Source organism: Nicotiana sylvestris, chromosome 6 (genome assembly GCF_000393655.2).
Source record: "Nicotiana sylvestris chromosome 6, ASM39365v2, whole genome shotgun sequence".
Classification (NCBI taxonomy): domain Eukaryota; kingdom Viridiplantae; phylum Streptophyta; class Magnoliopsida; order Solanales; family Solanaceae; genus Nicotiana; species Nicotiana sylvestris.
Genome location: NC_091062.1, coordinates 97,446,464 through 97,462,945, shown reverse-complemented (window position 1 = coordinate 97,462,945; position 16,482 = coordinate 97,446,464). Strand labels below are relative to the sequence as shown.

Genomic DNA, 16,482 nt, shown 5'->3' with positions numbered 1-16,482 from the left:
CTCGACCATAGTCTCGAACCTTTGAAACGTGCTTACGAGGCATCGTAACGACAAAAAATTGGACCTTCCGATTTTATCGCATACACACAATATCAACAAGGCATGATATAAGCCTAAAACTACCAGGACATAGGCATATCTAGTAGCTACATATGGACTCTCGTCACATCGTGCATACGTAGCCCCCACAAATAGAAGCACATATTAATTTAGTTCACCTACGGGGCTAATTCCCTTACAAGGTTAGAAAGGAGACTTACCTTGCTCCGAAATTCCATAATCGGCTCCCAAGCCCTTCCGACAACTTAAACTGACGCGCAACGCTCCAAAACTAGTCAATAGATGAGCAAATCCATAAATATATACTCTAATACTCATTATAGTCCTTTTTACATGAGCAAATCCATAAATATATACTCTAATATTCATTGTATTCCTTTTTACATCAATTTCCAACTCCGTTCGAAAAGTCAATAAAAATCACCCTGGGACCCACGTGCCCGAATTCCAAAAAAATTTGAAAATAAACTTTACCCATAATCCCACGAACTCAAATATATAATTTATTTACAATTCCATGCCCAAATTCGTGATCAAAATCCAAAAATAACAATTTCTAGGTTTTTCTTCAAAATTCCAAATTTTTTACGTATAATTTTTTATGTCTATATCCATATATAAACCTTGTATTTAACTCAAAACTAGTAGAAATCACATACCTCTTGATGATGATGGAACCCCTCTAAAAATGCTCTCAAAAATTGCCTAAGATCAAGTGGGAAATGGGGGAAATGGGCTAAGTCCCGAAATAAAAAGCCCTTCGCTCAAGCGTTTGCGACATCTGGCTCGCAAATGCAATGGTCACATTTGCGACAAAAGAATCGCAAATACAAAGCCAAGCTATCCCTGCTCAGATCGCATTTATGACCAAGTTCTTCGCAATTGCGAAGGGGGCTGCATCGCAAAATCGATCATTTTCCTCGCAAATGTGATCTTTCCCCTCAGCTTCCAGGCTCACAAATGTGAACCTTCCTCCAAATGCGATGGTCACATTTGCGACCAATACCTTACAAATGCGATCATACCAGATCCAGAAATTCCAACTTCTTCACAAAACATTTTGAAGCTACTCTGAAAGTCACTCGAGCCCCCGGGGCTCAAAACCAAACACCCACACAAGTCTAAAAACATAACATGAACTTGCTCGAGGCCTCAAATCACATCAAACGAAGACGAATTCATGAATCGCACCCCAATTCAAGCTTAATGAACTTTAGAACTTCAAACTTCTATATTTGATGCCGAAACCTATCAAATCACATCGAATTGGCCTCAAATTTTGCACACAAGTCAAATTCAATATTACGGACCTACTCCAACTTACGGAAAAATCCGACCCCGATATCAAAAGTTCACTTCCGGTCAAACTTCTCAAAAACCTTCAAATTTCTAACTTTCGCCAAATGATCCCAAAATGACCTACGGACCTTCGAATCCACTTCGGGACGCGCTCCCAAAACCATATCCCCATACAAAGCTATTCCCAGACTCGAAATCTCAAACGGACATCGATAATATTGACATGCACTTCAACCCAAATTTATGAGATTTCTTCCAAATGCCAACTTCGAAAAATAGGCACTGAAACGCCCCCGAGTCATCCAAAACCCGATCTGGACATACACCCAAGTCCAAAATCATCATACGAACCTGTTGGAACCTTCAAATCCTGATTCTGAGATTGTTTACTCAAAAATCAAACCTTAGTCGATTCTTCCAACTTAAAGCTTCCGAAATGAGAATTTTTTTTCCAAATCAACTTTGAACTTCCCGAATTTCAATTCCGACTACGTGTACAACTCATAATACTGGAAGTGAAGCTGCTCATGGCTTCAAACCACCGAACAATGCGCTAGAGCTCAAAACGATCGGCCGAGTCGTTACAAAAAGATTCAGGGTCCCATACCAAGCAATAGAGAGAAAAACCCAAAGGAATACCTTAAGCCCATCACCTAACAGTCAGGTAACAATCTTGAGGAACCCTATGCAGAAATAGAAGGCAAGAATCAGGCAAACCAACGGTAAACATGGGTAAGAATGTTGAAACACCCTCTAAACCATCAGAAGAAAGAAAAATCAAGAAAAAATAAGAAAAAAATATTGAAATGACTCCTCTCCCTGTGACAATTCCTTTTCCAAAAAAGATGAAAAGAGAAAAGCTTGATAATAAATTTGAAAAGTTTTTGGAGATTCTAAAACAGATTCACATAAATATTCCTTTCATTGACGCTTTATTGCAAATGCTTATGCCAAATTTCTAAAAGAAATTTTGTCAAGAAAAAGGAAATTAGAAGAAATGTAGTGATATACTTCAAAATAGGTTACTACCAAAACTTGGAGATCCAGGTAGTTTTACTATTCTATGTACTTTAGGGAGTGTATATTTTGAAAAAGCACTTTGTGATTCTGGAGCTTCAATAAATTTGATGCCATTTTCTATCTATTGAAGATTGGATCTTGGAGAAATGAAAGACATGGGTGTTTCTCTTCAGTTTGCAGATCAAAGTACTAAGAAACTTACGGGGATAATTGAAAATGTACTTGTGAGAGTAGATAAATTTATTTTTCCTGTAGATTTTATAGTACTTGAAATGAAGGAGTGTCCCGATGAACCAATAACTTTGGGTTGACCATTTCTTGCTACAGGAAGAGAAATCATAGATGTCCATCAAGGGCAACTAATCTTAAGAGTTTATAAAGAAAGAGTAATTTTTTATATGCAAAAGATGATAAGATTTTCAAGAGATGAGACATCATCTTCATATTTTTCAATTGACATAATTAGTAATCTTACAAATGAATTCAAAGATGATCACTTAATTTCAGACTCAATGGAAAGATGTTTGGCCAAATCAGGCACCACACATGATGATGATCCCACCATCAGAAGAGAAACTGAAATACTGGAAAAATATTCCGAGGAAGAAGAAATGCAACCAGAAGTAGATCAACCAAAAATTAAACTCAAAGTTCTCCACTCCCATTTGAAATATGTTTATCTTGAGCAAGAATTATTTCTAGTGATTATTTCATCTTCTTTAAAAAGATTGATTGAAGAGTTGAAAGCACATAAAGGGACCTTAGGATGGACTATAGAAGGTATCAAAGCAATTAGTATAGTTGTTTGTACACATAGGATCCTTATGGAGGATTGCTACAAGCCAATAGTCCAGCCCCAAAGAAGACTGAATCTAGCAAATGCAGAAAGTGGTAAAAAGGAGATTGTAAAGCTTCTGGCGACGGGTATCATTTATCCTATTTCAGACAGCCCAGGGGTAAGTCCGGTTCAAGTAGTACCTAAGAAAGAAGGTATGACAGTTGTAAAAAATGAATCTAATGAACACGTACCTTCCAGGACTGCCACAAGATGGAGAGTTTGTATTGATTATAGATGTCTTAATGATGCCACAAGAAAAGATCATTTTTCCTTTACTGTTTATTGATCAAATGTTGGAAAGAATCGCATGATATGGATTTTACTATTTTCTTGATAGCTATTCAGGTTATAACCATATACCAATCGCACTCGAAGATTAGGATAAGACAACTTTCACATATCCTCATGGAACATATTTTTATCGGAGAATGCCATTTGGTTTATGCAACGGACCTGCTACATTTCAGCATTGCATGTCAGCAATTTTTTCTGACCTGAATGAAAAATTTCTTGAGTTTTTTATGGATAATTTTACACTTTTTGGCAAAACATTTGAGGATTGTCTTTACCACTTGACTTTAGTTCTTAAGAGATGTGAAGAGACAAACTGGATTCATAATTAGGAAAAACGTCATTTTATGGTTACTGATGGAATTGTGTTAGTACATAAAATCATTGCTAAAGGGATAGAAGTTTATAAGGCTAAAATTGATCTAATAGTAGGATTACCCCCTCCTACAACCATTAAATGCATTAGAAGTTTTTTAGGTTATGCAGGTTTTTATAGACGGTTCATAAAAGATTTTTAAAAGATTTCAAAATCGATGACTAACCATTTGATGAAAGATACTAAGCTTGACTTTTCTGATGATTGTTTTAGAGCATTTGAGACCCTTAAGGAAAAGTTATCAACTGCCCTAGTAGATGTGTCCCCTGACTGGAACCAACCTTTTGAAGTCATGTGTGATGCTAGTGATATGACAGTCGGAGCTGTTTTAGGCCAGAGAAAGGATAAGATTTTTTATCCCATTTACTATGCTAGTAGGACATTGAGTGAGACTCAATTAAATATGCCACAATAGAGAAAGAGTTACTAACAGTAGTGTTTGCATTTGATAAGTGTTGTTCCTATTCGATAGGAACCAAGGTCACTGTTTTTACAGATCATGCAGCTCTAAAAATACCTCTTAGAAAAGAAAGTTGCTCGACCTAGATTGTTAAGATAGATTTTACTTCTCTAAGAATTTGACCTTGAGATAAAGGACAAAAAAGGAATGGAAAATCAAGTAGATGACCATTTGTCTAGATCAGAAAACCCTCCTCTTAAGTTTTGTGATATAAAGGAAGAGTTTCCTGATGAACTTATTTTTTCTATCGACTCATGTGTATGGTGAAATCGGGGGAACCAATTTCTCATTAATAAGTCATTCCGGGAGGTCACCTCGGAGGTTCGAGACCACGGGCCGAATACCCCCCTCGAGATCTATCGACACCCGGCTTGAGGATAATGTTGGTCGAGACCCCAACGGGCATGGGGAGTTTTCGAAAAATGCAGCCGAGGCCGGTTGAGTCTATTAGGCTAGTCTAAAAGCTAGTCTGCGCGTGCATCATGAAGCTAGCCAGTTGTCCCATCCCGCTTTCTTTATCATTAATGTATCTTGTACTATGTTAGGATTTCCCCTCCTATATAAGGGGGATCCTTGGCACTTTGTAAACTCTGTTGCTCCAACTATTCTACACGAAATATACAAGAACTCTTTCGTTTCTCTCTAATATATTCTCTCGACATTATTGCTATTTCTTACTACTTTCATACGTGTTCTTCATTTATTGTTTGTTATTGACCATAAAGAGCTTCCTTTAATTATATCCTAACTGTTAGCCCTATCCCGATTATGCCTGATAGCTCAAGCTCGAGTCCTGTGATGACCAGGCTGGTCATCATAAGAATTAACGCCCCGATTGCCTATTAACTGCTTTCCCCGAGTTTATTTCTGCTATTCTGAATTTTCGAGATGTTCGGTTTTGAGTTTTGGAGAGTTTTGGGAAACTTAGTCTCTAAATGAGAGCTTAAGTGTTGGAAAGTTGGCCATAGTCAGAATAGTGTGAAGACATCCTCGAAATGGAAATCTGATAGTTCTGTTAGCTCTGTTGGGTGATTTCGGGCTTAGGGGCGTGTTCGGATTGTGTTTTGGAGGTCCGTAGCTAATTTAGGCTTGAAATGCCGAAAGTTGAATTTTGAAGTTTCCGGTTCGATAGTGAGATTTTGATACGAGGGTTGGAATGGAATACCGGAAGTTGGAGTAGCTCTGTAGTGTTGAATGTGACGTGTGTGCAAAATTTCAGGTCATTCGGATGAGGTTTGATAGACTTTTTGATCGAAAGCGTGTTTTTAGAGTTTTTGGAATTCTTAGGCTTGAATCCGTTGAAAAATAGGTGTTTTGATGTTTTTTGGAGCGTTCCGAAGGTTGGAGAAAGTTTGAATAAAGTTATGGGATATGTTGGTAGGTTTGGTTGAGGTCCCGGGGGCCTCGGGTCTGTTTCAGATGCTCAACGGACCATTTTTTGACTTGGAAAGATTGTCGATTTTCTGTTGTTGTGTTGCAGAGGAAACATTCATCGCATTTGTGAGAGGGTCTCGCATTCGCGTAGAGCATCTGGGTGAAGCAGCTGAATCATGCTTCGCGTTCGCGATGATGTCCCGCGTTCGTGAAGGTATGGACCCGTTGGTCTTCGCGTTCACGACATGGTCCTCGCTTTCACGTAGGATCTGCCGGTGTGAGCTACGCGTTCGCGAGTGGACCTCGCGTTCGCGAAAGAGGATGTTGGCCAGTAGATTTTTTGTGCATCGCGTTCACGAAGAAGAACGCGTCTGGGCAGAATATAAAATTTCAAAGTCGAGGGTTTACCCATTTTGTGAAAATTAAAGCTTGGGAGCTCGGATTTGAGTGAGGTTTTGATGGATTTTTAGAGATATCGATTGGGTAACGATTCTTAACTCCTTTTTGCATGTAACCCATTAATCTAAACATGAATTCATCATTTAATTTTAGAATTTGTATGAAAATTGGGGAAAAGTTCTTAGACCAAGAATTTGAGTTTTTATTGGGGATCTGACATTGAATTGGAATAATTTTGATTTGGTTAGACTCGTGAGAGTGTGAGGATTCTGGAAATGTAAATTTTACCCAATTCCTAGAAGTGGGCCTGAGGGACGTTTTGGTCATTTTACCTAATTTCGCGTATTAGCTTAGAATTTAATTGTAGAATCAGTTACTTGAAGTGTTATTTACATTATGAAATTTAATTGAATAGATTTCGGCCATTTTGAGTTGAGTACCCGTGGCAAGAGTGTGGTTCCAGGTTGAATTAAGCTGGTTCGAGGTAAGTGGCTTGCCTAACCTTGTGTGGGGACCTTCCCCTTAGGATTTGGTATATTTGATATTTAAAATACCTTGTACGTGAGGTGAAGAGTGTGTACTTGAGCTAATTGTTGAAAATCCGGTTTCTTTAAGTTATTTCAATTGTGCTCATTTTTCCTTTTTTATACTACTTGCAAATTTAGCATGTTGTTAGCTTAGAAAAAGCATGTTTAGTTGACTTAATTGCTTATTTGCTTAAACTGCCTTAATTGCATTACGTGAAGCATGTTAGGCTAGAATTACCTGTTTTACTTCGTACGAAATTGAGCTTATTTGAGTATTTCCTTGCGTTGTTGTTGCGTGTTTTTACTTTGGAACTACGAAACGATATTCCGAGAGACCCCCCTGTACATTTACATTGGAAGTACGGGACTGCACCCGATAGATTCCCCCAGTACTGAGTATTTACCTTTAGAACTACGGATCGGTATTCCGGGAGATCCCCTCGCATTATGAGGTGGACTATGGGACGGTATCCTGGGAGATCCGCTGGATATTTATATTTGGGACTACAGGACGGTATCCTGGGAGATCCAAAGTTGCTTTCTTTGTGCTGAGCCATATTTTCCCTCTATGTTTACTTTGCCTCTGTAGTAGTTGTTGTTGTCTTTTCATTCGTGTTACATTTACTGTTGTACTTATTATACTGCTCTGTTATGTATTGTACTTTATATTTTTATTTAACCTCAGTAGGGACCTGACCTTCCTCGTCACTACCCGACCGAGGTTAGGCTTGGCACTTACTAAGTACAGCTGTGGTGTACTCATGCACTTTTTGCGCATGTTTTCCATGTGCATATCCAGGTACCTCCACTCAGTCCTACCACCGGTGAGGCGAGGCGACTGCTCAAGAGACTTCGAGGTACATCTGCCACGTCCGCAGATCAAGGAGTCCCTTTCTATTCTAGCTTTTAAAAATTTGCCCTCCTGTATTTCCTTTGCTTATTAGATATTCTGGAGTTAGACATTGTTAGATATCCAAAGGCTTGTGGTTCCGTGAGTTTCCGTGTTTTGGGATAGTGTATTAGATTCTGAGTAGTTGTGTTGCATATTCCGAGTGGCATTTTAAATATTGTTTTCATTCGGTTATTTTGGCTTTTGATTTTTTCTTTCTCAAGTTTCATTTATGTTCTACATTTGTTAGGCTTACGTAGTCGTAGAGACTAGGTATCGTCACGACAGTTCACGGAGGGCGAACTGGGGTCGTGACAAGTTGGTATCAGAGGACGTTCATAGGAGTCATGGATCACAAGCCGGTTTATTAGAGTCTCACTGATCGGTATGGAGACGTTTGTACTTATCTACGAGAGGCTATGTAACTGTTAGGAAAATTTCCACTTCATTTGATTTCCTTGTCGTGCGATATTTTGGCATCACAATTCAAAACTTCTGTCTTCTATTCTCTCATAGATGGTGAGGACACGTGCTACCCGAGATGATCAGGCACCCGCTCCCCCTACTGCAGCCGTTAGAGGCCAAGCCGGGGTAAAGGCCGAGGACGCACACGTGTTGCAGCCAGAGGACTTGCGCGAGCTACCGCCGAGGTACCACCAGTTGTTCCAGCCGGAGTCCAGGCACCTGATACGCCTACTGCTACTACTCCAGCACTGTAGGAGACTCTAGCACAGTTCATGAGCATGTACAACACTTTGGCTCAGGCAGGGTTGCTTCCCCTTGCTGCAGCCACATCTCAAGCCGGGGGAGGAGCACAGACTCCCGCCGCCCCCACTCCTGAGCAGCGAGTGCATGTTGATCAGGTCCCGGAGGTTGTTCCTGTACCGCTTGCAGTGCCAGTTCAGCTTGAGGACAAGGCAGCGGCTTCAGAGGATGAGCAGCGAAGACTTGAGAGGTTCAAGAAGTATGACCCTCCTATGTTCAGTGGGTTAGCATCAGATGATGCCTTGGGATTTCTGGAGGAGTGTCATTGTATCCTTCGCACTATGGGTATATCAGGATTGAGTGGGGTTTTTTCCACTGCCTTCCAGCTTCGAGGAGCCGCCTATGAGTGGCGGTGCACCTATGAGTTAGACAGTCCGGACGAGGTTGCTTCACTGGCTTGGGCCCAGTTTTCAGATCTCTTCCTGAGAGAGTTTGTCCCTCAGAGCCTCAGGGACGGATAGCATGCAGTATTTGTGCCATGGTGCTATGACTGTTTCAGAGTATGTTGTCCATTACACTAGTTTGGCTAGCCATGCACCAGCCTTGGTTTCTACTGTCCGTGAGAGGGTTCGCTGGTTTCTTGAGGGTCTTATTCCCAGCATCAGGTCTAGCATGGATCGTGAATTGGAGATGGATATTTCTTATCAGCAGATGGTGAGCATTGGTAGGAGGATTAAGGGTATGCATTCTAGGTAGAGAGAGGAGAGGGAGGCCAAGAGGTCTCGAGAGTCGGGCCATTACTCTGGTGCCCATGCCTCAGCTACAGGTCGTCATGGTAGGGGTTAAATGAGTCACCCTATTCATTTAGCTCTTCCAGCAGCCAGTGGTATTCCAGCTCCTCCTAGACCTCAGAGCCTTATTATGTACCACCAGTATCTAGTGTGCCTCCTACGCGGGGCGCTTTTAGAGGTCAATCCAGCAGACCTAGCCCGAGCTAGTCATAGCCACCACATCCTCCAGAGCTTATTTTGAGTATGGTGAAACATGCCATATGGTGAGGGATTGCCCCAGACTTGGGAGGGGTGCACCTCCACAGACTTCTCATCCACAACGTGCCCCGCAGAGTTCTCAAGCTACGGTTACAGCTCCAGTTGCTGCCCCACCTACTCAGCCAGCTAGAGGTGGAGGTCGGGGAAGTAAAGGTCGCCCTAGAGGGGGAGGCCAGGCCAGATACTATGCCCTTCCTGCCTGTACCGAGGTTGTTGCCTCCAATTCTGTCATCACAGGTATTATACTGGTTTGTCACAGAGATGCATCGGTTCTATTCGATCTAGGCTCCACTTACTCTTATGTGTCTTCTTATTTTTCTCTGCATTTGGGTGTACCTAGGGATTCTTTGAGTTCCCCTGTTTATGTTTCTACTCCTGTAGTAGCTTCTCTTATTGCGGATCGTGTTTATCGGTCGTGTTTGGTTGCTCTTAGTGGTTTTGAGACCAGAGTCGATCTATTATTGCTCAGCATGGTAGATTTTGACATTATCTTGGGCATGGACTGGTTGTCGCCCCATTATGCTATTCTTGATTGTCACGCCAAAATTGTGACGCTGGCTATGCCAGGTGTACCACGTGTTGAGTGGAGGGGTACTCTAAATCACACTCCCAGTAGAGTTATTTCTTTTCTTAAAGCTCAACATATGGTTGAGAAGGGGTGTGATTCATATTTAGCTTATGTGAGAGATGTCAGTATTGATACCCCTTTAGTTGATTCAGTCCCAGTAGTACGGGATTTTCCCGATGTGTTTCTAGCTGACTTTTTGGGCATGCTGCCTGATAGAGATATTGATTTTGGCATTGATCTATTGCCAGGCACTCAGCCCATTTCTATTCCTTCGTATCGTATGTCTCCTCCTGAGTTGAAGGAGTTGAAGGATCAGTTACAGGAATTGTTTGATAAGGGTTTTATTCGGCCTAGTGTATCACCTTGGGGTGCTCCTGTTGAAGAAAAATGATGGTTCTATGCATATATGTATTGATTATCGCCAGTTGAACAAGGTTACAGTGAAGAACCGTTATCCTTTGCCTCGTATTGATGATTTGTTTGACCAGCTTCAGGGCGCACGGGTGTTTTCTAAGATTGATTTGTGCACAGGTTACCATCAGTTGAAGATTCGGGAGCCGGATATCCCGAAGACTGCTTTCAAGACTCGGTATGGTCATTACGAGATCCTTGTTATGTCATTTGGGATGACCAATTCCCCAGCAGCCTTTATGAATTTGATACAGTATCTTGACTCATTCTTCATTGTCTTTATTGATGATATTGTGGTGTATTCCCGGAGTCGGGAAGATCATGAGCAGCCCCTGAGGACTGTGCTTCAGACTCTAAGAGAGAAGAAGTTATATGCTAAGTTCTCAAAATGTAAGTTTTGGTTGGATTCAGTGGCATTCTTAGGCCACATGGTATCGAGTGAGGTTATTCAGGAGGATCCGAAAAAGATAGAGGTCGTGCAGAGTTGGCCCAGACCATCCTCAGCTACCGAGATCCGCAGTTATCTTGGCTTGGCGGGCTACTACCGTCGTTTCATGGACGGGTTTTCATCGATTGCAGCCCCTATGACCAGGTTGACCCAGAAGGGTGCTCCATTCCAGTGGACAGAGGAGTGTGAGGTGAGCTTTCAGAAGCTCAAGACAACTTTGACTACATCCCCAGTTTTGATATTGCCTATAGGTTCAGGGTCTTATACGGTCTATTGTGATGCGTCGAGGATTAGCCTCGGAGCGGTGCTGATGCATGACGGTAGGGTGATTGCCTACACATCCAGACAGTTGAAGATACAGGAGAAGAATTACATTGTTCACGACCTTGAGTTAGCTGCCATTGTTCACGCCCTGAAGATTTGGCGCCATTATTTATACGGGGTTCCCTGTGAGATTTATACTGACCATCGGAGCTTGCAGCAGTTGTTCAAGCAAAAGGATCTAAATTTGAGCCACAGGAGGTGGTTAGAGTTGCTAAAGGACTATGACATCACTATTTTGTATCACCCGGGCAAGGCCAATATGGTAGCCGATGCTTTGAGTCACCGAGCAGAGAGTTTGGGGAGTTTGGCTTATTTACTAACATCGGAGAGGCCTATGGTGATGGATGTTCAGGCCTTAGCCAGCCAGTTTGTGAGATTGGATCTTTCGGAGCCCAGTAGGGTTCTAGCTTGTGCGGTTTCTCGATCTTCCTTATTTGATCGTATCAGGGAGCAGCAGTATGATGACCCTCATTTGCTTTTCCTCAAAGACAAGGTTCAGCACGGTGATCCCAGAGATGTGACAATTGGTGATGATGGGGTATTGAGGATGCAGGGTCGTATTTGTGTATCCAATATTGATGGGCTTCAAGAGTTGATTCTAGAGGAGGCCCATAGTTCGCGGTATTCCATCCATTCGGGTGCCGTGAAGATGTATCAAGATTTGAGGCAGCACTGTTTAACCATAAAGTGGAATTTCAGTTAAAGCTTTAATTTAGAAGAACACGAGTTACTGATAATCAAAACTAAATAAAGGAAAGTGATTTTGCTAACAATAAGATAGACAGAAGAAAATAAAGTAAACCAGTATATTCAGATGATCTTTTGTGTCCTTACAAATGATCCATTCTCTCCTTTTTATAGCTATCTTAAAGATATACGTTTTGCCTTTGTTATAATCAGGCCATTATAGACAATTAAAGGCATTAAATGCTACGTTACATAATCATTGTAATTTAATATAGATTCTATAACGTTTTTAGTATTTACTACTTATTAAATACTGTATTTGTACTCTCTTATGTTATCAGATTCATTCTCCTTGATTTTTGAGTATAAATAGGTACGAGCATTGAGTCTTTTGAATAGCTGCTCGTGCCTCTACTTGTACCTTCTGCTCGTATCTATTGCAACTCGTGCCTCTTTGCCAATCATCACTCTTTGACCAGCATTCGTGTCATGACACGTCATCTTTCAATCACTTCAATATGTAAACTCGATTTTCCCAATACAGATAGTCCCCCCACTTATCATTTACCCATCAATTGAATATTTGGGAAGTGGATTTTATTAAAGCGGGAATGTTGCCGCTATTAATGCTACGGTAAAATCGACACTTCATTTGTCACTTCCATTTAATGTTTATCACACGTGACACCCTTTTATTGGCTCTGCAACTTTACAACACTTTTTAGGGCTTTTCTACGGCTTCACTAATCACGAAGCGACAGTTCTCATTATGACATTTCCATCATTACACCTTTTCCTTTGACGGTTGCTTCCAAGTATAAACATAGTTTTCGTCTTTATCCTTATCACATAAAGTTCTCTGAATATTCAATTCTTGAATTTTTATTTGCTTCTTCCTTGTACTATCATGTCTTCACCAAACTCTAACCCTAGAAGAGTCCCCATAGTTGATAACTTTCGTCTTGCCCCTAGCAGGAGTAGAAGAGGAGGTAGACTTCGTAATTTAGGGTCTTCTTCTGTACGTGGTTCTTCTCTTCCATCATCTAGTTCCAGTCCTTCCTTTAGAATCAGAGGTTCTTTCTCACAAAGATCTTCTTCTAGGGGTAAGGAACCCGTTGATCCTGTTCCTGAACCTACAGTAGAAGAAATAGTTTCTGCGGAACTATCTTTCTACAATGATAGGGAGTCCCTTAGGAATCAAGTATCCTCTTTAGATCGTGTCGATATCTATCCAACTCAGATCACAGAGGGTCTGATTTCTTTAGTTCGTAAAGACTGTCATTGGAGTCATGACTTCCCTATCATAATTCCCAATGCGAATCAAAGAATCACCTCTTATTTAATTGGATTTTCCTTTGTTTATACATACCCTTTCACATTAGGATTCAAACCTGCTATTGATCATGTTATTCTCGAATTCTGTCGTTTTTTCAATGTTTGCTTAAGTCAAATTGGACCTATAGTGTGGAGGGTTGTTGCCTGTTTGAGGCATTTGATAAACATGGCTGGTGTGCCTTTCACTTTTGCTCATTTAATTCACCTTTACTCTCCCAGACTTTTCCGCCAAGGCATTTTTACTTTAGTAGCTAGGAGCAAAAGGGTTCTGGTTAGTCCAGAGGATGACAGAGACCGTGGCTGGTACGCCAGGTTTGTTGCTTCCTCCACCGTTGGTTTAGTGGGTGATGAAAATGTCCCCTTCCCCGAGAAGTGGAATTTTGCACGTGTGTTTTCTTTTTTAATAACTTTCTCGTACCTTTTTCTTCAATTTTGATGATCTTTATTCTCATTTTCCTTTTTCCTGGTAGCAACCATGGGAATTGTTGAAGAAATTCCCAATTTCCGTGGTTGGGTAGGAAGGTTACTGAATACAGCCCCAATGGAGGGTAGATCTTGGAAGCATCTTTCCCAACGATTTGGTTGGAAAGTGAAAACTCATGGTAAGAGTTTTTTTTATTTAACTCTTTATTGTTTTTCCCAAAACTTATTTTAATCCTTATTTTTATCAGGATTTGTTGTTCGAGGGATTAGTGTCGAGGCGGTCGTGGCTTCTCGTATTTCTTTGGAAAGAGCCCAAGAGATAATCTTGGGTTCTTAATCGAAAAGGAAAGTTGCTAGTGACCAAGATTCTGAAGAAGAGGAAGATGGGGGTTCCTTGGTAAAAAGGCCACGAGCTCGTAGGTGAATCATTTCTGATGATAAAGCATCCCCCCCTTGTTCTGTTCCTCTTACCGAGTTTATTGAAGCCCCGGTGATAATTCCTGATGATGAAGTCCCAGTTGCTGCTCATGATTCAGTTGAGCAACTTTTTAACCACGGGTTTGATGGTGAAACTTTAGGTCCGATTTCTGATGAAGCACCTCTTGCTTCTTTTTCTACTCTCGTTCCTGTGATTCCTCCTTTGTCGGTCGTGGATATTACCGTTCCTTCCCAGGCTATTATGACAGCTTCCATAGTTCCTTTCTCGACTACTCCTCCTTCAACTGCTCCTTACACAGAGGTTGGTTCTTCAAGTAGGAGTGATGCTATGAGGCGAGTTACCATTGAAGTCCTCACTGAGTGTAACCTTTTAAGGAAATCAGGTCAAGCTGACGTGTGGTAAAGCCTTTGATTGGTCCAGTTGAGAGAGCTAAGCTTGATAGCCATAGTTCTGTGACCTTGATGAATGATATAGTGCATGCTTCTTTAAAGGTATTCCTTTTTCAATCTTTACTTTGTCATTTTTCTATCTTCAGGATTCTCATTTTTCCCCTCTCTTTTTCCTAGGTCAATCTAATTGGCACAAAGATGATGAAAAGGGTTACCCTCTCAGAGCAATTAGTGCGTGACTACCAAGTGGAGGTGGATAATTGGAAGGAACGGTGTGAAAGTCTTCAGATCGACATGGAAACTTTAGAAGAAAGTAAAAGTACCTTAGAGCAGCAGGTACGGGCTTTGACTTCAGAGTTGGCAGTTGAAAAAGCTTCTTCAAATCAAGCAAGTATGGAAAAGGTTCGTCAGGAAACCTCTTTTTCCGAGCAATTGTCCAAGGCAAGTGAAGAAATTAGAGAGTTGAGAGCTCTCTTGAGTGAAAAAGAAGCATATGTTGGTGAACTCATGCAGAATTTGACTCAAACTCAAGAAGAACTCCTGGTATCTTCTAATAAGGTTTGCTCTTTAGAGAGTTCCCACGCTTCTCTTCAAAGTTCTTATGAATCTGCCTTGGCTGAAAATGAAAAGTTAAGAAATGAAAATGCTGACTGAGATAGAGATTACGAGATCCTTGAAGATAAAACTGTCATTGAAGTGAGTTGGGCATTTTTAAATTCTCGCCATGATACCCTCGTTGAAGTTAGCTAGGAGAATTTTAACTTGGAATCTGAGTTAGCCAAGATCAAAGAGACTATTGAGAAGACTCAGCAGAATCAAGATTTTTCTTCTCCCGTGGCTGAGCCCGCTGCTGCTGATGACCCTACTTCAGTCCCTTCATCTTCTCAGTGAAAAATTTATGTTATTTGAATTCCTTTGTTTTATTTTCTTTTTGGTGGTATGTGATTGTGACCCTTGATCTTTTTAAGGGTTTGTTGAAAACGTTAAGTCCCCAGTCCTTTTATGGGGCACTTTGTATAAACAACTTTTGGTTTATGATTAAGTTCATACTTAGTCTAAACTCTTTAATATTAAGAAGTTCCCGTTGTTGTTTGAACTTCTGTTTTGTTTATTCTTGCCTTTATTTTTAAGGACTTACTGAATAACTTGCATTTTTATTCTTCAAAAATGTTTTTGTTAACTTCATGAATACTTGAATTAATCATGAATTTTATAAAAGAGGGCCCTTTTATATTCGACACTTAATGAAGAAGACGTCTCAACTTCATAATGGTGTTAATATACGATAAAAGAAATAGGAATACACATGTTTTTTTGGAATAACTTCTACAAGTTTTTATTTGAACTTTGTCAAGTTTTAAATAACACTTTACATGTATTTGAATTACTTCTACAACTTTCTCGCAAATGTTTTCCTTATAACAGATTTCAAAAAAGAAAATGAATACAAGGTTTTTACTTATAACCCATTTCAGTACATTGCCTTTACCCTAACTATGATAAGGTTCTTCTTTGGCTTTAGCTCGTGAATTTGCTCTCACTCAATGAGTAAACTTCTTAGGCTTGAACTTTGACTATTTCTCAATCTTATTTGCCTTCTTTATACACATATACTATATAGTCCCCTAAGTGTTTGAGCATTGAAGTATGAAGTCTCGAGCACTTGATTGTTCCTCTCATTTGGTCCTTTTTCCTGAAAAGGAAAAACACACGTGACTCGGAGGTGCGTTTATAGATGAAGACTATTTAACCCGTCTGAATTTCTATCAGAATAGTTGTAACCCTAGATCGAGAATTTTAATTTATTCCACGTTCCTTACAGATCGTGATTCATCATTTAGTACGGGCTAGTTTTTTGCCTATCATCAAAAATCGTTAGTAAAATTTTAAAAATTCAAAAATAAAACTTTAAAATATGGATACCTGACCGGGGGTATTCATTAGAAATAGTATCTCTTCAGGTGAACGGCATTCCAGTGCGAAGGTAGTATCTTGCCATCTATCGTTTCCAGCTCGTATGCTCCTTTTCCTGCAATACCATGAATCCTGTAGGGTCCTTCCCAGGTTGGACTCAATTTTCCCGCATTGGCTGCCTTCGTAGATTGAAAAACCTTTTTGAGCACGAAGTCCCCAATCTTGAAGAATCTTAGGCGTGCTTTTTGATTGTAGTA

General features: G+C 40.5%; 1 protein-coding gene across 1 annotated transcript; it reads left to right on the top strand.

Annotated features, from left to right (window-relative positions):
- Positions 1 to 2,786: 2,786 nt before the first annotated feature.
- Positions 2,787 to 12,081, top strand: LOC138870992 (uncharacterized). The gene is made up of 7 exons (XM_070148837.1): positions 2,787 to 3,335; positions 3,841 to 4,007; positions 4,098 to 4,270; positions 8,428 to 8,583; positions 8,798 to 8,990; positions 11,486 to 11,576; positions 12,067 to 12,081. Exons 1-7 carry the CDS (start codon positions 2,787 to 2,789, stop codon positions 12,079 to 12,081), a joined length of 1,344 nt encoding a protein of 447 aa, XP_070004938.1.
- The last annotated feature ends 4,401 nt before the right edge of the window (positions 12,082 to 16,482 follow it).